The following is a 23187-nucleotide window of genomic DNA, read 5'->3' on the forward strand; positions in this document are numbered from 1 at the left end:
GGATTACACTTTTCACTTTATCACTTCTGCCAGCTACCACTACCACCAAAGGCCATTGCGACTACCAATTATATTCTAGACTAAGGATTTCAACCAGAAGGCAGAATCATTGATTGCTCTAGGGAAAATGTGTTTTTATTATCTCTCTCTCTCTCTCGGTTCCTTTCAAGGCTTATTCATGCAGGAAAAGGTAAAAGAAATATAAACGCGCGCGGCATTTTCTTTCAAAAGGATTATTAAGAAAGAAATGGACCCCACAAACGTTTTATGACATGGATCAGTGTCTGAATTTACAGGGTGAAAGTTAACAGGGCAAAATATTTTGGTGAGAAATGTGAACACTGTCTGAGCATGTAAAAAACAAGTATGGATTAAGTACCAGTATCCTTGCAAGTTAAGTGAAAATGAAAAACAAGCTTGTTTGCATTGCCAGCTGCAACATGTCAAACATCAATGCTCGAGTGCCAAGCGCAGTGTTGCAACCCTCATTTCTTTCATTTTGGAGTCCCTGTGATAGGCTGAGGCCATAAGAAAATAATAAAGTGTGAGGGAATGCTGATTCCAGTATGGTTATCACAGGCATATTAAACAAATCGAAGACATATGCATAATGGCTAAAAAAAAAAAACTGACCAAATTTTCCCTGTGCTGTCGCTGCACACTCCTCGGCACCGCACCCAGCGCAGTGTGCACCCCTTTAGTGACGGCATTCCTTGCCGCTGTATAGTATTTAATTGTGCAGCTGCTGAAAACTAGCGCGATGGTCAACGTACCGTACGGCGAAGCAGTCAGCATAGCACGAACGATGTTTATATTACCCCCCTCCCCGGTAACTTTCTATATCTAAAATAGTTCTCTATTCAGTGTATTTGATGCGTTGATTCATCTCTCCCTCTATTAACCAGTTCATCAAACTGCCTGTATCCGGTGCACCCATTGCTCTGCTGCTTGCAGTTTTGAAGGATACGAATATTGGGATTGATATCTGGTTCATGGCAGCTTATGATGCAGCAGTGGGGATGGCAACATTTCGGGACTTAGGGTTGCTTGGCCAGACCGACATAGTCGATTCCCGAGTCTTTCAGCATTTCCGTGGAAGGCAACCGCAGCATTCATTTTTGAAGTTGTCTCTGATGTGTTAAGTCTTCTCCACATTCATGACGGAGCAGAAAAAGGAAGTGAGTATGCGTAAAAGTCGGTGACACGCCCTGCGTCATAAGCAGAGCTTGCCTTAATTGTACTATCCATCAAATTTTTTTTTTTTTGCTGCAGAGAGGTGGCGCTACTACGCCTTGAAAACTTCAGTGCAGGAGACCTATAGATTGCGCAAAAGGTGAAAGTTTTTTTTTTTCATTGCTACCTGCAGTTATCACAAAGGCTCGAGTGGCAAGCACAGGGTTCCCACTATGGTTGCCTTCTTTTTCATGCATTCCAATTGCACCCTGACTTTTATCCTGACTTGTGCCACACCTAGTGTGGTCTGGACTGGACTCCCCCCTTAGTGTCACCTCAGTGTGCATATGCTTAATTCCGCAGTTGTTTACATTTGTCAGCTTTGAGTATGTTGTGTAGTTCAAGGGCAGCTGTGTAGCATTATCACCTGCTGCTGCAGTGATAACCCTGAGCATTTTTAGGCACAGCATGCACTTTTGAATATCCATCAACGGGACTTTCAAGCTCTGTGATATGTACATCAGAGAGAGAGTATGTGTTGCACTTTGCACTGCAGGCAGTGGTAAAACAATCCAGACCAGTCTGGTTGGCAGCAGCATGTTGGACAAGCAGCAGTGTTCATGCTGTGTGACAAGAAAGATGAAAAGTACCGTGTGCAGCCTTGGATGAGCCAGCTTTTTTTTTTTTTCTTGTATGGGAACAAGCTACTCCCATTAGTCTTTTTGTTCACTTTCCGCCGCTGCACTTTATTCAGCCGCCTCCGCTGTTGAGCTGCTGGTTGACTTGCCTGCTTTAGATCTTGCTTCTGCAAAGGGAAATTTGGCCACAGTTTACTGGAAATGTTTGGGTGAAAATGGGTGATCATTGAAGGATACTAATGCATACACAGGTACACCATACAAGGTTTATTTTGTGAAATCTGTGGGTTGAAAACTTCATTTGACTGATGCTGTATAGAATGCAATAATGTGACTTAATTTTTTTCTTAAAAATGGGCAGAAATAGGGTGGCTGAGCAAGCCTAATTTTAAGGGTCCATGAAAAGCGGTTCAGAAAGTGGCTATCAAATGCGTGTATAGTGAATGCAACAGAGTGCGCATGTCACGTAAAAGTCTTCAGAAGCGAGCCGATGATTTACGAGTAGTTTTTAAAAATAACCGCTTTCACACACCGCGGCGCCCTGCGGTGCAGAGCTTTTTCGAGAAACCCCGCACACGACATCATGCAGCGAAGGTGACGTCAGCAGCAACGGGCTGTCATGACTCGCCAAAAACTGAAGTGACAAAGACTGGGTCTGGCTGGAGACCGCAGCCGGCAGGAGACTGTGGCGTGTCTCGCTTACCACACGCTCCTAGTCATGGTGGGAGAGCGAGGAGCAAAAAAAAAAGTAAACAACCGTGCCTTGCTTCACACTGGGTGATGCTTTCGCGGGTGGAGTGTGATGCTGGTTTGTAATCCTTTGTTTTTCTCACTCTGTCCGGTGTATGAGTTGAGAGGGAAAACGCAGAGGTTGTTTTTAGTCGATCTCTGTGGGGGCTACATATGGTAGTTTAAAAAATATAATTTGCGCGAGGATGATGGGCGGCGCAATATCGAAAAGCATTTTGGCCTTTTTTTTTTTATCCTTGCTGGACACATCTTCAGTGCCACTTTAAATGTTGGCTAGACAAGCCTGTCGCGAAGGACCGTAGAAAAGCAGAGAAAATGTAAGCTGGCGGCAGAAAGAACACAAGGGATAAGCACTTGCTTCACACACTATAGCTAATTCTGCTGAAGAGAGAGACACCTAAAAGCCAGAATATAAGCGCACCCTTTCAGGAAACATTTTTTTCTTCACTTGATGCTTGGAAGTACTATAAGAAATTGCTGTAAATCAGATGTTTAGAAAAATATTGTAAAAGACATGAAGCTGTGTAATCAGATCAATATTGCTTGTCGTACCTCAGACGGGAGAATTTTTTTTGCATTTTCCCTTCATTTTTTTAGTTAGCTGGGGTCACAGTACAAGTGCGAGATTTTTTAGCACATTTCTTGAACCCTGTAACTATTATTCATTGTGTCAGTGTAATTTTGTTGTTAAGGGGGCAAGCTGGTCTTAGAAAAAAAATTTTGTTGATGAAATCATAATAATGAGATCTTCAAGAAACGTATTTTTGCGCACTGATTCTAAATATATAACTTAATTTTATGTAAAACAAGTCCTTGTACACTTACATAATATGTAACTTTTTGCCATGAGCGTTCTATAAATTTTGTTGCAGGAAACTTGTAAGAACACATGCCATTAGCTTGTCTTGACATCAAGCTATGCAATAAGGGCATAATTATTATCCTGCCTATCATAGAAGTTGAGTTACAGGGTTTTGAATTGGCCACTTCACAAACTGCAAGAAAAATTTGTATTGTTGTGATTTCAATATCTTATAGCTCGCCTTCTAAAATTTTACCCGTATTGCATAGCTTGATGTCAAGAGAAACCAGTGGCATGCAGTCTAACATGTTTCCTGCAGCAGAATTTCTTTCAAACTCTTGGCAAAAAGTTGCATAACATATTGCATAAGTGCACAAAGACTTGTTTTACATAAAATTCAGTTACATATTTGGACTCAGCATGCGAAAATACATGTTCCCTGAAGATTTATAGTTGTGACTATAAAAAAAAATTATTTCTAAGACTCTTCCCCCCTTAAATGCCGAATATCTCAGTTTCAACTAGAACGGTCACATTGACGGCCACGAAACACAGTGTAGGCTATGGTGCCTGTCTTTTTTAGAGAAACCAAAAGTTCAAGCCGTCTGATCTGGTCAGTATATGAATTGATAGAAGGACTCTATTGTTACGGGCAAATCATTTTTCGGTGATTTGTCTCAGCGGCGTCTCAAAGTGCCCGCCTCGCATGCTACGCACTCAGTCAGTAACAGCGATCGGCGATGACTGCAGTCATCGCCGATCAGGCAAGAGTGACACACGTTTGCTACACCGGTCGCGACAGAAGTGGAACTTGACGTGACCGAATTTTGTTCTCAAATGTGGGAGGCCCGTGTATTTTCGGGAAGCAAATCTAAAAAAATGTTAAAAAATTGCCGCTTCTCATTTGGCATGGAATGTCGTTCCAGTTGTGCGAGGCACAACATTCAGCATGCGAATTGCTGCTAACAAGTTGCATCAATGTAACTTGAGTTGCGATTGAGGAGGAACAGATAGGGGCAAGTTTCCTTCGGTTTAGTGTATCTGGGCTCGAATGGAGCCTCGTTATAATGCGTATACTAGTTGGCTGGAAAGTGCGAGAGACGCACAAAGTGGTAGCACGGGATAGCCGAGAACCACGACATTATAAATGCATTTGACCCCCCCCCCCCCCCTTCCCGTTATCATTACTTTGACACACATACATGCGAGCTAGCCAGCTTATCAATGACGATTGCGGGGCCGACTGGTTCTCCTAGCTCAACTCGCAAGAATCGATAAAAAGCACCACAGCCAATCATGAATGCCTCCTGATGATGTGCCGGAAGTGCCGGGACTTTTTTTACATTCATACACTCGTGGCCGCAATTCTTTGGCATATTTAAAAATATTGTGAAGTAAACTTTTCGTGTCAAACCACTGTGGGCCGCTGTTGCAGTGATGACCTATTCTGGGAATCACAAGAGTTAAAAAGGAAATGGGGAAATTTTTTCGGCTCAAGGTGTTACAAAGGGGCTCGATAAATTACAGGCGCCAACACAAATGCCGCATTTTACCTGGAGCTGCTGCATTCTATAGAAGTAAGAAGGGACACTTCTGACCATCTGAGGCCCTGCTGGCTCACCGGACGTCCTGTTGTGCTGATGCTGCCGCCCTTCCTTGGTCCCAGCTGGCAGAGGGCATCGGCGTTCGCAGTCGCCGCCGTCTGGGGCGCACGCGTTGCCGACGTCGCACTCGCGGCCGTCCCCAGTGCACCTGCCCCGCGTCGGGCAGGACCGGCCATCGGCGGCACAGAGGTCGACCGCCTGGCAGCGTCGGCCCGGCGCCACGGGCTCGCGCTGTCTGTGCCGCTTCTCTCCACCGCCGGCGTGGTGCTTGGAGGGGCGCGCCGTGTCGCGGTCCCGTTTGAGCAGCGCCGCCGCCTTCTTGGGGCCACGTCTCTTGCTACGGCGCTCTCGTGTGTGGCCCTTGGGGTTGTCGCTCCCTCGACGCGCGCCCCGTGGCGGGTATGGTGGTGGTGGGTACGGGCCGGGTGGGCCCGGTTGGCTGGGTGCTAGCGGACCAGGCGGGGCTGCTCCTGGTGTGCACGGCTGGTTGGGAGTGCATGGCGTGATGGAATTGGGGCAGAAGGGCTGGGGCGGGCACTTGGTCGGGTCCGGACACTGCACACGAGAATGGTGCGATCAACACAACCGCGGTGAACAAGGTCGCACCGCGGCACGTTCTTAAGAGAGAGTTAGAGCATAGCGCGATCTGCGATCCGCTTCCGTGAGGCGCTATTGATATGCGCTTATTGGTACCGACGTGGCAGGCGCGCACAAAACTGCTTCGATACAGCCTTCCCGGGTTCGAACCCGACCGCGGCGGATGCGTTTTTATGGAGGGAAAACGCTATGGCGCCCGTGTGCTGTGCGATGTCAGTGCACGTTAAAGATCCCCAGGTGGTCGAAATTAATCCGGAGCCCTCCACTACGGCACCTATTTCTTCCTTTCTTCTTTCACTCCCTCCCTTATCCCTTCCCATACGGCGCGGTTCAGGTGTCCAACAATATATGAGACAGATACTGCGCCATTTCCTTTCCCCCAAAAAACCAATTATACACCCTACACCTGACAGGCACGTGGCGCCATCTAGCGCCCTGTGGGCGTTCTTTGCACGCGCAGTGGAGCCTCGCAGAAGCTGATTATGGTGGCGGACCGGGGGTCGCGCTATGCTATAACTCTCTAACATCGCAGTTGCATGGAAGCGTCGGGCGTTCTTTGAGCTGCTGCTCATCGCGAGTCTGCCGTGCCTCCCCCCCCAGCTACGTGTTCATTTCTGCATGCAGTTTGTGACATCCTCCCGAAGCAGGACGCGGTGTTGTAGGCGGGACACTCAGACACGGAAAATGCCTTTGAGAATCGAGTCTTGTTTGATAAAAATGTGCGCTGTGCGCAGCTACGCCGCGTAACTGCTGCGCCTCTGCTGCGACTAACTGTGGAGGAGGCGGCGGCTGTTCGAGGCACATGATGCCCAAGGAGCGGCCTTCAAGGTGCTTCTACTGCAGTGCCATCCAGCATGAAAAAGAAATGTGTGCAGGTGGCAGTGCTCGAGATATATATGGAAAAAAAAAAGTTTGATGGTACTATTTGGACACTATCTTTTATGTTCAGATATTAACGTAGCAAATATAGAGAAGCAACAGCGAATGTCTGTGGTGGCCAGGGTGATAAACAAAACTTGTTGTTGCTGAGTAAAGCTGACAAAGGTTCTCGTGTAGAGGCAGTAAGTAAAATTCTGAGCTCTACGAATAGAACAGAACACTCATCTCCAGCTTTGAAACTTCTGGCACCTTGTTGTGCATCGTGTAAAGAAATTGAAAGTTCAGTGCTCGTTGCACTTTCAGCTGCCCTGTGTAGCCGTGTCGTTGCTCTTCTCCGGTTTTGTAGTGAAGCAGCTTTCCTAGAGGAGTTTTTGAGGAATGCCATATAACGGGGGTATTAATCTTAACCACTGAGGTGTCTCTCTATAGGGTCGCCATGGAGTGACATCGGGTCGTGTCGTGTCTTTTCCGCACCTTCTCTGCAGCTGCCTGGTGCAGCAGCAGTGGCGGATTTTTTTTTTTTTGGAAGGGGGGGGGGGGGGGGAGTTTGCGTACGAAAACCATACTGGCCCCCATTTTTAGACCCCCTTTCGACACGCATGCACGCACGCGCACACATAACTGCCCCCTTCCAAGAATGACTTAAGCCTGTCCCTGTGCAGCGGCCAATACGGGCCTCTCAGCCGCCGGACTGTTCTTGTAAAAAAAAAAAAAACGTTTTTGTTCCTGCTAGTTCTGTTGGGGCTTGCATTTGCAGTCAAATGCCCAGATCGTTTGTGCGCTGCTCTCTCGGTTGTCTCGAACGGTGGCTTAGCTGTCTGTAAATTTTATGGCTACGTTTTATATATATATATATATATATATATATATATATATATATATATATTGGTGCGCTTACGTATAACTTATTTATGCCTTGCCTTATAGCCAGCGCGTGCGTGTGTGTGTGGCTCGCTATATACGGGTTGTCTCACCTAAGACTTTACACAATTTAAAAAAATAGGCTTTTTGAGTTAGAAGACCGCTTTTTTTTTTCCACATAGCATTGTAAGCGGTGTAGTACATCAGAATACAGGTAAGACGTGCTGACTAGCAGGCTGGTTAACTAATATTGAGCAGTTCACTTCTTAACTATTGCAGTTAGGCTCCCTAATTATTGAGAGGTGCGTAGCCCACCATAAGCAGTATCCATATCAGTTTTTGGAATTTCGAATTGGCGCTTGCCGTCGGCGCTGTGGCCCAACAAGTTTTGGCCACATCTCGCCAGAATACATGCGATTTCGAGAAGCTTGCAGGCAAAGCAACCTCTGCAATGCATGTAACTGTTCGAAATAGCCAAACCTTCTTGGGCCACAGCGCCGAGGGTCACCGTGTTTTTGAAGTTCTAAAAACTGATATGGATATCACACGCTTTCACACAAAGCTACACAAAGAAAATTAGGATCTGCTCGAGCTCACCTAAAGAAATGAGCTTATGATACTTGTATATGGCGTTTACTCGAACATGCCTCACCACTGTGGGACCCCTACACAAAAAAGGGTATCATGCAGCATGAAAGATAAAACAGGAAAGCTGCTTGGGAAATATAGAAGACTCCCCATCATAGTTAATGTGGTTAGTGCACTGAAATAACATTAAAACACTGGAAACCTGTAGGAAAATAAATCGACTGACATTTCCCTGCAACATCTTGACAGGAAAAAGTAAACCCCCACTGCATTAAACCTCCACCAGTAAGAATAACTCGTAATGTTCACGAACACTCGCTTGCCCCCAGTCTGCTCGAAATATAATAGTTTTAAATAGTTTTATTTTTTTGCCCTAGAACTGTCCTTGCCGACGCATGTATTTCAGTCTGAAGATATCATTGGCGAATTGCAACGCCTCTTTAAAGCTTAATTAGTGTGAATTTGCGTGTTCCTTTATTTCGTACGGTTTGTATTGTGCTGAAAATTTTACGCTTTTATTGTTTTAATTTTATGCAGAAGGTATGTATCTTAACCCAGTTTGGGCCACAGCGGCGAGAGTAATGGCGTTTTCGATATTCTAAAAACTGATACGGCTATTACTAACGGCCGGCTACAAATCTCTATTCGCAATCGTGTGCCTATTGGTAATAGTTAAAAAGTTGACTATTAGAGTTTAGTTAATCACTTAGGTAGTTAAGATGATTCGCCTCTTTTTGACGTCCGCAAACACTCATATTACTATGCCGCAAATTGCCTCTCGTTACCTCAAAAACCTTATTATTAAAAATTAGTGATCTTCCCTGAAACACCTATATATATATATATATATATATATATATATATATATATATATATATATATATATATATATATATACAATGTTAAGGAAATGAGGGACTCGTTTTTGACAAACAGATGAAGGGAGCCAACAGTCGCCGAAACCAAGGTGCATAGGGGAATGTTTTAATTTTTTTTGTGTGTAGCGCTAATTAGTGGGATAATAGTACTTAAATTAATCTATCGCTTAAAGAAGGCTACTTATAAAGCAGCAGAAGAAACAACGATGCCGCCGGTGGGATCCGAACCCACGACCTCCGAATATCGCGTCCTGTGCTCTTACCAACTGAGCTACGGCGACGACTGTCCAATCTGCTGCTCTCGTGGGTATTTATATTTATTGTGTGTAAGCGAACCTTGAGAGTGTTCACCAGCGCCACCCTCGTCCATAGCGGCAGACGTAGCACGTCCTGTATTACCGCGAGTGTGACGTGGAACGTCATCTAACGGCGAGGGCGGAAACTGCGAGAACCCTCTTATGCTATATATATATATATATATATATATATATATATATATATATATATATATATATATATATATATATGTGTGTGTGTGTGTGCCATAGGTAGCTGTTGTTTTATTATAATCGGTGTTATTCGTAGTCTCCTCGATTTGGCTGCACTTTCCGCACTAGTTCACAAAAGTGCCGTGTCAGTGTAGTGCCAGTTCTTGCGGCGCGAGTGTAGCCCGACACTAGTGCTGTCGGTGCAGCGGCCAAATCGAGTGCAAAAGTGCAGAAACTTTCGTCTGCTGCGGCCATGTACGTGTTGGTGTTTTTCGCGTGTTTTCACATATGCGCGAGATTGTGCTAGCTGCATTGCACGCTGTGTATTTGCTCCAAGAGGCACATCTCGTGGAGCGGCTATGAACTTTGTTAATTCCAAAAGTGGTGAAGAATTTGACACCGTTCATTCCGTTGCGTTGTTTAAAGGGGCGCAGGCCGGTCGACCGTCACTGATTCAACGGTTACTTCGAAGAGGCAACAATTAACTAGACAGGTTATTCAGACTACCGCTCGAGACGATCTTTTACAGTCCATACGCGTGATTCAGGCTGCTTCCGTCCTATCGAAAAGTGACTGCGGTTGTCCGCCAAGAGTTGCCTGATCTATATTTGAACTCAATCGCGTTCACTTTCGGCGGACGGTGACGGCGACGTGACTGTCAGAGGCTAAGTGGCAGGCGAAGGTGTGGGCTGACGGCGACCTCAAGCCCAGTTGCTGTCGTAAGTGGAGGTACTGATGTCGCAGCGAGCCACAAACGTTGCGATCGCCCACGTACTATAAAACATCTCACAATCTGCCTCTTATGGAAGCGCTCCATCGTGCTGCGTCTATAATAATAATTGCACACAAAAGAGAAATGGTGTAAGCAACGTGCGAGGCTGGACAGAAAGATGCGAACCCATACGCCATGCCAGCCAGTCGCTTATGCGCGTACACAGACACGCGCACACGCGCGCGCATACACACACGTATACGCGCACTGTCATTTCAGCTGTTTGGTGAGGGCCCGGCGCAGATGCCGCGTCTTTCACGGGTACGCGGCCGTCTCAAACATGGTCTAAACGCCGCTCACAAAACAAGCGGCCGCGGAGTCGTCTGCTACGGAGCGCGCCAAGCACCTTGCACTACTTGCACGAGAAGAGAACTCGCCGGGAGGCTAGTGCAGCAGTGCAGAAGAACTCGTGCAGCACGAGGCCAAATCGAGTGCCGAAGTGCAGGTGGCACTAGCTGCACTGTCAAATCGAGTGCGAGAGTGCCGCACTTCTTGAACTGGTGCAGAAAGTGCAGCCAAATCGAGGAGACCTTCGGTTAAAATTGGAAAGTGCACGGCCTACGCGTAGCGTCATGTGTCGGTTCTGGACATTAAGCCTCACGTATCGCGTACCAGCATTCAAGTCCCTTGACGTCCTCTTTCTTATGGATTAAGATGTTAGCGTTCTTCCAAGCTTCTGGTACGCTCGAGGTCATTAGTCATTGCGTATATACAGGGTGGCTAGTTTTTCTACAACACAATCTCCCCTCCGTCCTTCCGCGGATCTGCTGTTACCCGATCCTCAGCGGCTGCTTTCACCCGTTGCGTTGCTCCTAAGGCTTTCGTTACTTCCTCTTTCGTTACTGGCGGGATGTCCCATTGAAACATGGTACTTACTGTACCACATTTCTTGGTGTGGCTGAAAAAAATTGCGTGGGTGGAGGCCGCCGTTCCTCGCCTCTCCTTGTCGCCTCCCTCACGGGAGCACGCCCGCTAGCTTGCCGCTCCGTTTGCAAAACAGCCGCAACTCCAGCGGTGCGACGCACTTGCTGGCGCTTACCGTGCTTCCCGGCGTGCACGGCAAGTTGAAGCCCGGGCACACGAGTGTGGGTGGGCAGGGCTGCCCTGGCGTCGGCGGATGTGGCGGGACCGGTCCGACTGGCGGGCCTGGCGGGGCTGGCGGGGCTGGCCCGACTGGCGGGTTTGGCGGAGCTGGCGGAGCTGGCGGGGCTGGCGGGTTTGGAGGGACTGGCGGGTCTGGGTTCACCGGCTCCAGGCCGTCAGGAGGCACCGGCGAGTCTACTTTAGTGGGGTCGTCCGCCGCAGTGGAGTCGTCAGAAGACGACGACGAGTCGCTAGGAGCGGACGTGTCGGGAGGGGCCGGGTCGTCGTCGAGTGATCGCTGGTCGCCCTCGTCGTCCTGTGAAGGGCCTTCGCCACTTTGGAACGCGGCCGCTAGGATCGCTGCGCGCTTCTTTCTCCCCAGGGGAGGAGGCGGTTGCGGCGGCGGATATGGCGGTTGCGGCGGTGCCGGCGCGCAAGGCAGTCCGGGTGTGCACGGCGTGCCGCCTGGACACGTGGGCATTGCGGGGCACACCTGCGACATCGGGAAGGGACTTGTGCGCAGTGTTGTAGGCGTTGCCGAAAAAAAAAAGGTAACTAAATACACTGCTCGTTGCGCTAAAGAAAAAGGAACGCGTTACCGCCCCACGTTAGCTACAAGAAAAGGTAACGCGTTACCGTTACCGAAAAAAAGTACCGCACGTTATTTTGTCATTACTCCATGGCCGTAAATTTTATTCGGTGCGTCTCCGCTGCAAAACTCACAATAACAGCTTTGTAAAGCTCATATTTCACATAAAACTTCTGGCCCTAAAAACGGTGTTAGCCGGAATCCTGATTAAACGAGAATATTTTGCACAAATGCGCAGGAGCTTAGCAATGCTTCAGTGGCCTAGAGTTGCCTCTAGAGCTACATGTGATCGCTTCTAACTCTGTGGCACATTTTCTGAATGTGACGTTAAACGCAAAATGACGCTTCATCATCGATTCTAACTTCACAAAGAAAACATCGCTGAACACTCAACAAATTTGCAATAGTTTTGAAAAATGTCATCTTCCAAAATGCTTGGCATGCTTCCACTCTTTAGTTGGTTGTATGTGGACTGGTTTGGGAAGGGGAGGTAGATGAAGGCCGGTGTGTAAATGCGTGTTCGTGCACGTGTTCCCTGCTTTATGGGTACTCAGTTTTTTATTTTAGCTGGGTGCTTCGTCAAGGGCAGTTGTTTTCTGGCATGCATGCGAGCCGCATCAAGGGTCGTCGAGAACACGTGTACATTTTGCTTATTTGCAACATCCTTTAGGTGCTCTGCGCTTTTTTTCTTCTAAAAAAGGGGCCGGATGGGGGGACAATTGCAATCAAATTCGTTGGAGGCACTTAGATATCTCTTAACTGCGGGAAGGCGAAAGCCGTTTGCAATTTTTACCCAAATTATCGATATTTCGGTGACCTTAATGTCACATATCACGTGACCTAGGTGGCGATGTAACAGACAGATGGTCACCGCGAGTATGAGCCATTAAAGGCTATCGCCTTAAAAGTAATAGTAACGTGACACCTCACGTTACCGAAAAATAACATAAGCAAGTTACCCGTTACAGTTCCGAGATGGTAACGAATACGTTAAGTTACCAAAAAAGTAACGCGTTACCGGTAACGCCGTTACTTGTAACGCGTTACCGCCAACACTGCTTGTGCGTGAGGGCCGCAGTGCACAATGGCGCTTGCTTTGCCCGCCATCCCTATGCGCTGCGATTCGCTGAAACGCGGTAGCTGCCTGAGTGCCCGCGAGATTTGAATGAGGTGCGCTGCGTACAGACACCGTGACTGTGGAAGTGGTCGCTTTCGTGTGCACCGACCAAGACCACTGATTTTTTTTTTTTCTGGCGCAACAATCAACTTGCTTGGCCTGCAGGTTGTAACGGGCCTTTTTTGTGTCTGTGTGTGTGTGTGTGTGTGAGTCGGCTTCCGTCTAAGTAGAACTTCGCAGTATTTTCTCAGGCCGCCGCAGTTAATTTTTAAAGCGGTCGTCGTCCTACCCCTTCCCTCCACTCAGTGGCACGTCAGTGGATAATGGCTTCAGCTCTTGAAGAGGACATAGATTCTGAGAAAAAATCATACAAGATACCGGTTCCGACGCATCCTGCATGCAACCTATCAAAAAGAAAAAAAAAGTCAATTCGATATTATTTTACTGTCGGCACTATTGAAAAGCACTCTGACGACAAAGTGTGGCGACAAGGCTCGTTCCGGCACTCATGTCTCTCATGTGGCAAGCTCATGTCGCTCTCAGGGATAAGCTTCTCGTTTCGCCATGCCTGTGCAGAATCCGCCCTTTTCCTCGGCTGTATTGCCGCGTTTTGCAATAGCCATGCCTTTGCGGAGCAAGGCATAATCTTTCACACGGCCGGTCTGCGAGCTTTTCCTCCTCGAGCTGCGCTAGTTGAAAAACCACCAGCTTCTGCTGCACATGCGCATGCGACAGATGGAGGCAGCTGTCAAGCACACGCTTGCCACTTCAAGTACACATTTCATGGAACCGGGTGGCCACTGCTTCGGCCACGTGAGTTTGTCTTACGCTAGGTTTTCGGGCGTCCCCACATCATCTGGTGAAAAAAAGGCGGTTTATGCTCTTTGTCCTGGGCCTGGTGTCAAAAGAAGTTCGTGTTTGGCTGGTCTCCGTGCTCAAAAAAAAAAAACTGCTTTGAGCAAGGTCTACTGCTTTTTGACGGGACATTAGAGGGAAGTGACAAATTCAGTAGGACGGACAGATCATTCCTTGGGAACACTACCAACGTTTTTTGTTTTTGTTTTCTGCTCGGAAAGGCGACTGCATTGTCGAGAAAACAGCAAATGAAAATCCGGGAACCCTACATATTCAGGCCTTCTGAGAAAAATGAGCAGTTGCGTCATTCCTATGAGGCATTTGCAATGGAGGGTCCCTCCGTCCAACCAGAGACGGCACTACCAAGGACCTAAAACGCGACCGGAAACCGAAAACCGGAAGTCTACCAACCAGTTGTCACGGCGGCAAGGTGCAAATACGTGTCGTTTCGACTTGACTAGTGTCCCCCTGTAGTATCTTTTTGAACAGCTTTCGCATCTGCTGTCATTACCCCCCCCCCCTTTTCTAAGTATATGGTGCGGGGGCTGCTTCATTGCGTCATGACGACGTGAAGAAAGAAAGCCCCCCCCCCCCCCCCCTCCTCCCCTTCTGTAAACATAGCGAGTTCCCATACGCAACGGGTAGACTGCTGCGCCATCAACATCACGCGACGCTTAGGACCTACGAAGGAGGCTCTAATGCAAGGTCCCTTCCCTTTCCTTCCATATTCCTTGTCACGTGATCATGGCGTAATAGAGTAGCCCCCGCGTTGGGCGAATCAGCACAGCCCCACTACCACCCACTGACGGGGTGGGCGCCGGCCCCTGTGCAAACCTTCCCGCTCGTACCGCTCCGCCGGCCTTGCCGGGGGCCGCCGTGGAGTTCGTGGTGTCTTCGGAGGAGGATGTGCCCAGAAGGAGTCCCACGATGAGGGACACAACGGTGGAGACCACCACGGTCACCAGCACCACGATGATGATCAGCTTGGGCTCGATTCCTGCACCAGGTTTGGGCGGAGGCGGTACCATGTCGGAGTCTTCGTCCGAGTCCAGCTGGCTGGCGGTCATCGCGGTCGGCATTCGGAACGCCATCGTGGAGCCGCTGCGCTGCGGGCACCGGCCGGGACCGGTCCGAGCTCCTCTTCCCTGTCGTCACCGCGGGAGCGCGGTGATGGCCTTGTCGCTGCTGCTGCTGCGGCCGGCCCTCTCCCTCGTGGCGCTCTTCTTCTTCTTCTTCTAAGCTTCGGGATAGGAATGGAATGGCGAAAGCCTCCTTCGTTCAGGTGCGGCAGGAATGAACGAATACCTCTGCTTGTCGCGTGGAATATGGAGCGCGAATAAACGGGACAAGTGCAACGCGCGCTGCATTTTTTCCCGTTTACTTGCGGTGTAGTCGATACAGTTTCGCATTGGCATGCGACTCGCTAAGAGTAACTAGAGCTGCGTATCCAAAAGCATCGCTCAATGTGTAGCCGTTTCGTAAAAAGTTTTTTTGTTTTGTTTACAGTGCCAGGCGGAAAAAGATGCAGTTATTCAGAAAGGCAAGGTGATTCTCTCACTTTGGGTGGACTCGGTGTTGCGTTCCGGTTGCCAGGAGAAAAGCGCGAGGTTGAAATCATGAAAGGGGCATCGGATGCGAAGGCAAGATAACCGATGGATCGTTAGTGTAATCAACTGGATTCCAAGAGAAGGCAATCGTAGCAGGGTGTGGCAGGAAGTGCGGGGGACGTATGAGATTAGGAAGTTTTCGAGGATAAGGTGGCCGAATCTGTCGCAAGACCGGGATAATGGGAGCGAAATTGGAGAGGCCTTTGCCCTGCAGTGGGCGTAGTTAGGCTGCTGCTGATGATAGTTGGGACGTTTGCAAACCTCAACCGGGCAGCGGAACCGGCAGAGGAAGAGAGATAAAGTTCATGACACACCACGCACAATCCATGTCGGCTGTAAGTGGCCGGGTATAACTCACTTGTGGTGTCACATCACACAACAAACCTGGTACACTGCAGAAGACCCCGCGGGCCTGCTAACGGAGCCCTTTTACTGTGGCAGTTGTTACACTTGCACCCGAAGCGACCGACGGGTTCACGGGAAGGATACCACGTGGAAGGGACGTGTCGGTTTTGTGGTGGGTACAAAGGGGTCGCAGCGAGCAGTGGTTTTGGAGTGGGTTTAAGGCGATTGTCGTTGATACGAGTGCACGATGGAAGCAGAAAGCAGTTCTTTCTACGAGTGGTGAGCCGAGGGCCGCGGTACAGGCAACAGATGTGTCAGAACCGGAAGAAACAAACAAGCAGTAAAATTCGTATTAAATGTAATTTCAAAAGAACGAATCTGTATGTGTCATGTGAAACGGAAGAAAATTAAAAAGAAAACAAACGAATTCAACGTGTCGTCCGACGCAGCGGTAACGAATCATGCTCACGCAGTACCGTCGGTCGACCCATCGATCATTTTTGTTTTGTAAATGCTTTGTGACGATGGATTGTGGTGAAGTCGCGTTTTTAGCGGACGCGAACAAAATTTCGCGAGGTGTGTGTTTTGCAGTGCGGAGTGCAGCCCGTTTCCAGTGTCGCCTAGTATCTTTCCTTTCATGACAATGGTAAGCAGACGTTCGAGTCCACGAGTCGGTTTGTCGCACAGAAGCGCGCCGGCTTCGGCTGCGACGTTAAAAACGCAGCGAACAGTGCGCGGAGTGAGTTGCTGGACGTGGACATTTCTGGGCCATCCTCTTTCCACTACTGCTTCGTTTCACACTGACCAGCGTGGCGACTTCGTTGTGTTTGTGAAGCGGTCTTCTCCTCTGCATGACCCGTGGCGCGGGGAAGTACGCTTTACAGGCCACCAAGATAGCTAGGGAGTTTTTAAGATTTACGTTCTCTCTCTCTCTCTCTCTCTCTGTCTGTCTATCTGTCTGTCTCTCTCTCTCTGTCTGTGTGTGTGTGTGTGTGTGTGTGTGTGTGTGTGTGTGTGTGTGTGTGTGTGTGTGTGTGTGTGTGTGTGTGTGTGTGTGTGTGTGTGTGTGTGTGTGTGTGTGTGTGTGTGTGTGTGTGTGATATATAAAAAGATGTGCATGGCTTTAGCAACGAAATAAAAAAATCAGCTGGAGAGTGAAAGTTTTTTTTTTGTATTTGGGCGCATTCTATTTATGAGGTGCAGTAAATTTAGCAAGCGACATAGCCTGTTTGCCAGCAGGGCGGCTGAGTTCGAACAAAGTACGTCGCTGCCGTTCGGGTCTAGCCTGACTTTTTCTGCAAATGTAAAATGTAAATTTGTTACAAAAGCGCCAGTACTGCATCCGTTTTGACCACTATGGACCAAATCCTACCAAAATGTTCCCATATTTTTTACAGCGCTGTGAGTGGGTCGTTAGGCGCAACCATGTTGTGTCTGAGAAAAGCGAAGCCGTCCTCACAGTGGTGTCAGAGCGCGCCGCAGGAGCTGCCGCGGGACTCGTGTCTTCATTCATTCGCTGGCTATCGAGACACAAAGCTAGGTCGCCTGAGGTAGTATCCTTAACCCTTTCAAGACCATGATTCGAATTGAAATCACGAAATTTAGATGCCACCAGTCTTGAATTGAGCGTGAAAGTCCTTCTGTTCTTGTAGTAGTTCCGACATTTAGCAAATTATCAACATATGTTAGCGTCTTTTTTCCTGACTGACGCATGCTAGTAGGTAGGAGAGGGATATAGAAACTGCGTACGCTTTGCTGTAGCCATCGCCTGGTGCTACTTCCTCGAAGAAAAACCTTTTTGTTTTCCTCTAATCACGTGTAAGGGCACTTAGTTGTGCCCCACGTTACTCCTTGCGAATAAATTATTTCGGCTAAATACATTCACGAGCGCCACAATATTGTGCAAATAATAATGATTGCAAATGGAATCGCTGGGACCTGGAAGCCTTATTGTGGAATAGTCAGTGCGATCGTATTTGAGACACTTGTGACTACTTGTGGCGTGTAAATGTTGCCTCTTTCGCAGTCTGTACGTTACAATAAAAGTTTGTTTTCCTTAGAAGATGCATATATTCAGCGGAAGCGCTTTTCACGCAGGAAAGAAAGTTTCAATTGCGGCCCACCAGACTTGTTAAGGTATCGATTCATCCGATGATGAAGAAATAGCATTCATCGCAAGTAGGTCAGCAATAACAGCAACGCAAATACAAAGCATAACGCTTAATAATTGAACCTTTAGAAATAGAGCCCATGCCAGAAAACTGAAAACTGCTACGCTGAAGGTTGAAAGCCATACAGCTTTCAACTTCTGAAAAGCCTACCAACTCGCCCAACAGTTGATGTTGTGCGAACGAGAAAGTCATAACAGAAAAGTCCTTATTGTGGATGCAGCAGAATACTGCTGAGCAAGGCAGAATTCATGAACAAGAACCCTCCACTGAAAGGAGCACCTTCACCGTACGAATATTGCAAACGCTTCTACGTCGACTCAACCTTTGCGATTTTCCCATTACAAATTTTGAATTTCTGCAGCAAGTAGATGCTACGGGCTCGAGGCTGGAAACCTAGATACTGGCAGCGTGGTTGCCCGGCCTCTCACACGGCATGTTTCATAAGAACCAGGGCGTGTTTTCAACCAACTCAAGAATTCCGGCTACATAGCACGGCACACTGGCCTACACAAAATCATAAAATAACAACAGGTACAAGCTGTTTGTCATGTCATTCTCGCATATTCTTGGTAAGAGCTGTGGCGTCCTCTATTCCAGCAAATAGCGTCGTCTCAAAGCAGATGATATTTATTTAAATTTTCAAGGAAGTCACAAAAACGAAGCATTTCGCACCCCCTAAGTCTCAATGATTCCATTTGATTCCATTTAGAATCATGCAAATAAACATAAAGAACCCACGAAACTTTTATTATCTGATGTTTTATCATTATCCTCCCCCTGCACATGTTAGTTTCTGGTTGTCGGTTTTTTCTACTGAAGAGTTTTAATTTGGGTCGGAAAGAGTCGAGAAGGAACTTGGGGAACGTCGCCGCTAGCGCAAGCGACGATTACGTGAAGGTCCGCAGTTGCGTGCCCGTGAAGTGGAGCGTATGCTTCAACGACTGCCGAGAAGGTCAGACAGCGGCATCGGGATGAGAAGTGCGCGCCAGTGAAGCTGAAGCTGTCGGACGCGAGAAGAAAATTCTCCGGCGACCAATGTGTTTGCTGCGGAGGGGAATGCCTTAGCAGGTGAGCTCAGGTTTCGTGAGCGCACTGACTCCTGGCGCCCTCTATGCGCATTGCCGCCAACTGACGCCACTGCCACGGTTTTGTGGCGCCTCCTGTGCGCTGCTGCGCAAACTAGTGTCACAGCGCGAGATGCTGTCAGTGTGAAGGCGCGCTCACACTAGCGGGAAGCTTCCCGCAGCGGCACAGCGTCAACGTCGACGCTGCCCCGCAGCTCCTCAGAATGACGCTCACACTGCGCGCGTTTTCTCGCTGCGGTTGTCTTGGAATGTGGAGAGAGGAAGCGCTGAGGGAGGACCCGAACGAGCAGAAAGAGAAGGGGATAGTCACGTGACACCAGAGAAGACTGGAAAGCGCACCCTTTTCTCGCGTCGTCGTCTTGATCGTCTGCTAGCTCCCCTCCCGTCGCCCTTTTTGTCTCGAGGATGGCTGGTTCGAGCGATGAGCTGTTGGCTACGGTAAACGTACTTATTACTTGTTTGTTCGCTGCTTCTGCACCGTCGCTTCTGCACCGTCTCAAGTCGCATGTTCATGCTGGCAAAGCAGCCGCCGAGTGCCCGGCCGGCCGGACGCGCGCAGCCTCCGCCTCCGCCGACGGGGTCACTGAACTGGGACCGACGTGACGGTTCACGGTCGGCGCCCATTGGCTGTTTTCGTCAGCGGCACGGGAAAAATAGGTACCGAACCCATCGCTCTGCGGGACGGCACAGCAGGCTGTCCGCGGGAGAAAAACCGGCTTGTGCAGGAAGCGGCACGCGGAAAACGTCTTGCGTTGCGCGTTTTCCCGCTAATGTGAGCGCGCCTTAATACGCGAGGAGAAAGGCTGCTTGGCATGTTTTCCTGTTCTTTGAAATCGTTCTGAATAATGTCCAATTCGTTAAAATGAGATATCCAGTTTGATGAAGGCTTCGGTCAAATGCCATCAACTGAAGGCTTCAAACTGGTCACGCTTTGCAACTTTGGCTCGCGTGTCTAGGTGCCCTCGTGCTCTTGCATTTGTAACCGGTTGCACAGAACCGGCCACGCGTTCGAACTTGGGCTGGCACGAGCAAGTGTATGCGTGCTCTTGCGTCTGGACTGTATCGCGCACGGATGAAACTTGATGAAGACGACTGTTTCCAAGGCACAGTGAGAGAGGCTGGCAGTTTAACACGCACGCAGAAAGGCTACGGCGATGACTGATGATGTCTAAAGCAGCGGCAAGTGAATCTGATCTCTTCGTGCCGCAGCGGGTTCGATGCCATAAGCATGGTAGGCTTTTTTCTGCTTTCTCGGAGGCTGTACGCCGACACACGGACGCCGGGGTTTCATTCACGTGACTGTTCTAATTATAACGTTTAAAACAGGCGAGCCACGATGCTGCCACTCGGCTGTTGAACTCTTTAACCGCCAACCCCGAGCTGTACTCGTCATTTTTCAAACACTGGAGGGCGTTAGTTCTCAATAATAATAATAATAATAATAATAATAATAATAATAATAATAATAATAATTGGGTTTTGGGGGAACGAAATGGCGCAGTATCTGTCTCATATATCGTGTTGGACACCTGAACCGCGCCGTAAGGGAAGGGATAAAGGAGGGAGTGAAAGAAGAAAGGAAGAGACAGGTGCCATAATGGAGGGCGCCGGAATAATTTCAACCACCTCGGGATCTTTAACGTGCGCTGACATCGCACAGCACACGGGCGCCTTAGCGTTTTGCCCCCATGAAACGCGTTTTGCTCCTTTAGCGCGTGTTTTAAGCCTGACAACTGTCATTGTCGCCAAAAAATGAGCAAACAATTGGGCTATTTTGGCACGTTTTTCAGGAATTAATTTGGCGGTTAAAGGATTGAACGTCAAGTTCAAATGCCACCCATTCCGATTTGCGTGTTCAGAGACAGGCTGTCTAAGGTGCTGCGAATTCCGCTGATAGCTCACGCTTAACCGCCTCATTTTTTAGCACCTTTGTAAGGCGGAACTGAGCGATCAGCTAGTGATGGAATTCGCGGAAATTTTTTATGGTCAGCTCGTAATTTTGTTTTTTATTTCCGAGTGTACTGGCCTGTTAATTTTTTTTTTTTTCACATGCCGCGGCCACAGCACAATTTGTGAGGCATTCCCTACTGTAGGTTAACCGAGGTAATTTCGGTGGCCTGAACATTTCCAACATGCGCGACTGCGGCAGCGAACTATTGCTACGGGTTTAGTTGATCCATTGCCTTTTGATAATGTCCTAGTATTGACGGAACTTGTGCGCAATGTTATGGGATAGCTTTTTCGCGCCGCCTAGACTCGACGCTCCGTGGCGCCGCATCGTTAGGAGGGCACAGTCTTCCGCTACCCAAGCAGCACAGCTAATCGACCCGGTATTGGAAATGTATTGGCAAAGGCCTGTCCTACAAATGACCAGGGTGAAGCCATCCATCTCTAATATTGGGCCGATTACTTGTGCTGCTTCGGTGCAAGTGGGCGGCCCCACTCATTACCTTCATAGCCTCATAGAAACCCACTTTGTACGCTGAAAAACGCGCAAAAGCGAAGGAATAAACATCGAACTTGTTCCTGAATCACGCATTTCTTTTTTGAAAAACAAATGGGCAAGCTCTGTCGCCAAATTCTAAACCACCCTGCGCTTTATTAAACTAATTCCTCTTTTGTAGAACTTCCAACACCGCGATCTTCTTCCCTATTAAATGGCTTCGTCATGGCGGAACAGCAACGTGCTGCCCTGTTACCAACAGTGGTGTCCCTCGCGGAGACAGATTTTGCTTTTATGTGAAACTTTTGTGGAAAATTTCACGCGTTGAACGCTCCTCGAATTTTCGCGAACTTTATGTGACACTGCATCACAAGCTGCAAGAACGAGCCAGAAATTTCTAGATTTGTGTGGTTGTTTCAGGCCAAGCATGCGCCAAAGCGCGCGTGCAAACCGATCGCCTCGCGCTCGTAGCTTCTACTGCATTGTCACAGAATACCCAAGATAGCCGGGATAGACGATTGACACGCCATCACCGTTGCAAGCTGCCAATTAAAAAAAACGTAGAAAGTACGAACAAAGGACAACAAGGTGCTGGGCGCGTTGTTTTTCTAAACAGTGAGAAGAGCGTTCGACCTTGAGCCACAGCCATTCATCATCATCATCGTCCTGACTACGCCCACCGCAGGACAAAGGCATCTCCCATATCTCTCCAATAAACACTGTCCTGTGTCAGCGACCACCAATCCCGGCAAACTTCTTAATCTCATTCTCCCACCTAACCTTCTGCCGCCTCCTGCCACGCTTGCCTTCCCTTGGAATCCACTCCGTTACCCTTAAGGACCAGCGGTTATCTTGCCTTCGCATTACACGCCCTGCACAAGCCCATTTCTCTCTCTCTCTCTCTCTCTCTCTCTCTCTCGGTTTCGACTAGGATGTCACTAACCTGTGCTTGATCCCGGACCCACTCTGCCCTCTTCCTGTCTCTTAACGTTACACGAACCATTTTTCTTTCCGTAGCTCGATGCGCTGTCCTTAATTTAAGTGGCACCCTTTTCGTTAGCCTCCGCGTTTCTGCCATTGCAGCCATTACTTCGAGCTGAATGATGGAACCGGGGCCACGGGCCATTGGCGGTTGCCATGGCAACAGCCGCCACCTTTGCTGTCCGCATGATCGAAATGGCGGGGCGCGAAAGTTTTGCTCCCGCGAATGCGGCGTCTAATTCGCTAAGCCTGGCCAGGTACACTCGGTTAACCCCTCGAGCTCTCAGGTGCGCGTGTTCGGACGCGGAGGCCCCAGCGTCGTCGCGGCGTGCTCTTGAGACACCCACCTCTGCGGGCGCCTTTTGGACCAGGGCTTTGGTGCTGCTGTGCTCTCCGACTGCGTTGCCGCGGGTGGCGAGGGCGAACACGACCGAGACCACGAAGCTGACGACGAAGGCGAGCGTACAGGCCACCAGTGCCATTTTGGGGACCACGCTGCGCGGTGGCGGAGGCCGAAGCGGCGTCGTCGAGCTGGAAAAGGACGAGTCATCTTCCTCCTCCTCCTCGTCGAAAACGGTGGGCGCGAACCGCGTCTTCGCCTCGGTCTTCGGCGCGGCGGTCATCGGCGTGGCGTTCGTCGTGCGCTGCCTGCCTAACCGTTTCCCGCCCTGCGTCGGCCTGGGCCACCGCACTTGGCGCCGTCGTCGTCTCTGGCTCGGCTTGGCCGGGTTTCGTGATTTCGGCTTGTTGCTGCGCCGTCCACTGTCTCGTAAAATAACCAGGCAGGCTTGCAGTGTAGGACGAAATAAGCGTCGCCTTCATTGCCCCCGGCACCACGAAACGGTGTCAAGTAGACAACCGAAAGGGGTACCCTTGTTGCA

The 23187-nt window shown here is 49.1% G+C and overlaps 2 protein-coding genes across 6 annotated transcripts in view; one reads left to right on the forward strand and one right to left on the reverse strand.

Annotated features, from left to right (window-relative positions):
* Positions 1 to 23187, forward strand: part of ssp3 (SCAPER domain-containing protein short spindle 3) — a 107103-nt gene that overhangs the window by 55049 nt on the left and 28867 nt on the right. The gene's annotated exons all lie outside the window — the stretch shown is intronic.
* Positions 1772 to 23036, reverse strand: LOC144125052 (uncharacterized). 2 transcript variants are annotated; one of them, XM_077658106.1, is made up of 4 exons: positions 22654 to 23036; positions 11070 to 11606; positions 4985 to 5522; positions 1772 to 1978 (listed from the first exon to the last, which is right to left on the reverse strand). In XM_077658106.1, exons 1-4 carry the CDS (start codon positions 22927 to 22929, stop codon positions 1920 to 1922), a joined length of 1410 nt encoding a protein of 469 aa, XP_077514232.1. In that variant the 5' UTR covers positions 22930 to 23036; the 3' UTR covers positions 1772 to 1919. The 2 variants fall into 2 exon arrangements, with proteins under 2 accessions (XP_077514232.1, XP_077514233.1); XM_077658107.1 differs by lacking the exon at positions 22654 to 23036 and adding an exon at positions 14523 to 14897.

The sequence above is a fragment of the Amblyomma americanum genome, chromosome 3, assembly GCF_052857255.1.
Source record: "Amblyomma americanum isolate KBUSLIRL-KWMA chromosome 3, ASM5285725v1, whole genome shotgun sequence".
Lineage (NCBI taxonomy): Eukaryota > Metazoa > Arthropoda > Arachnida > Ixodida > Ixodidae > Amblyomma > Amblyomma americanum.

Coding starts and splice junctions, on each gene's coding strand:
- LOC144125052 (XM_077658106.1), bottom strand. CDS start 22,929: ATGACCGCCGCGCCGAAGACCGAGGCGAAGACGCGGTTCGCGCCCACC. Junction 5,523..11,069: donor CGTGCACGCCGGGAAGCACG/GTAAGCGCCAGC, acceptor TCTCGTGTGCAG/TGTCCGGACCCGACCAAGTG. Junction 1,979..4,984: donor TCAGCACAACAGGACGTCCG/GTGAGCCAGCAG, acceptor TTCCCTTTGCAG/AAGCAAGATCTAAAGCAGGC.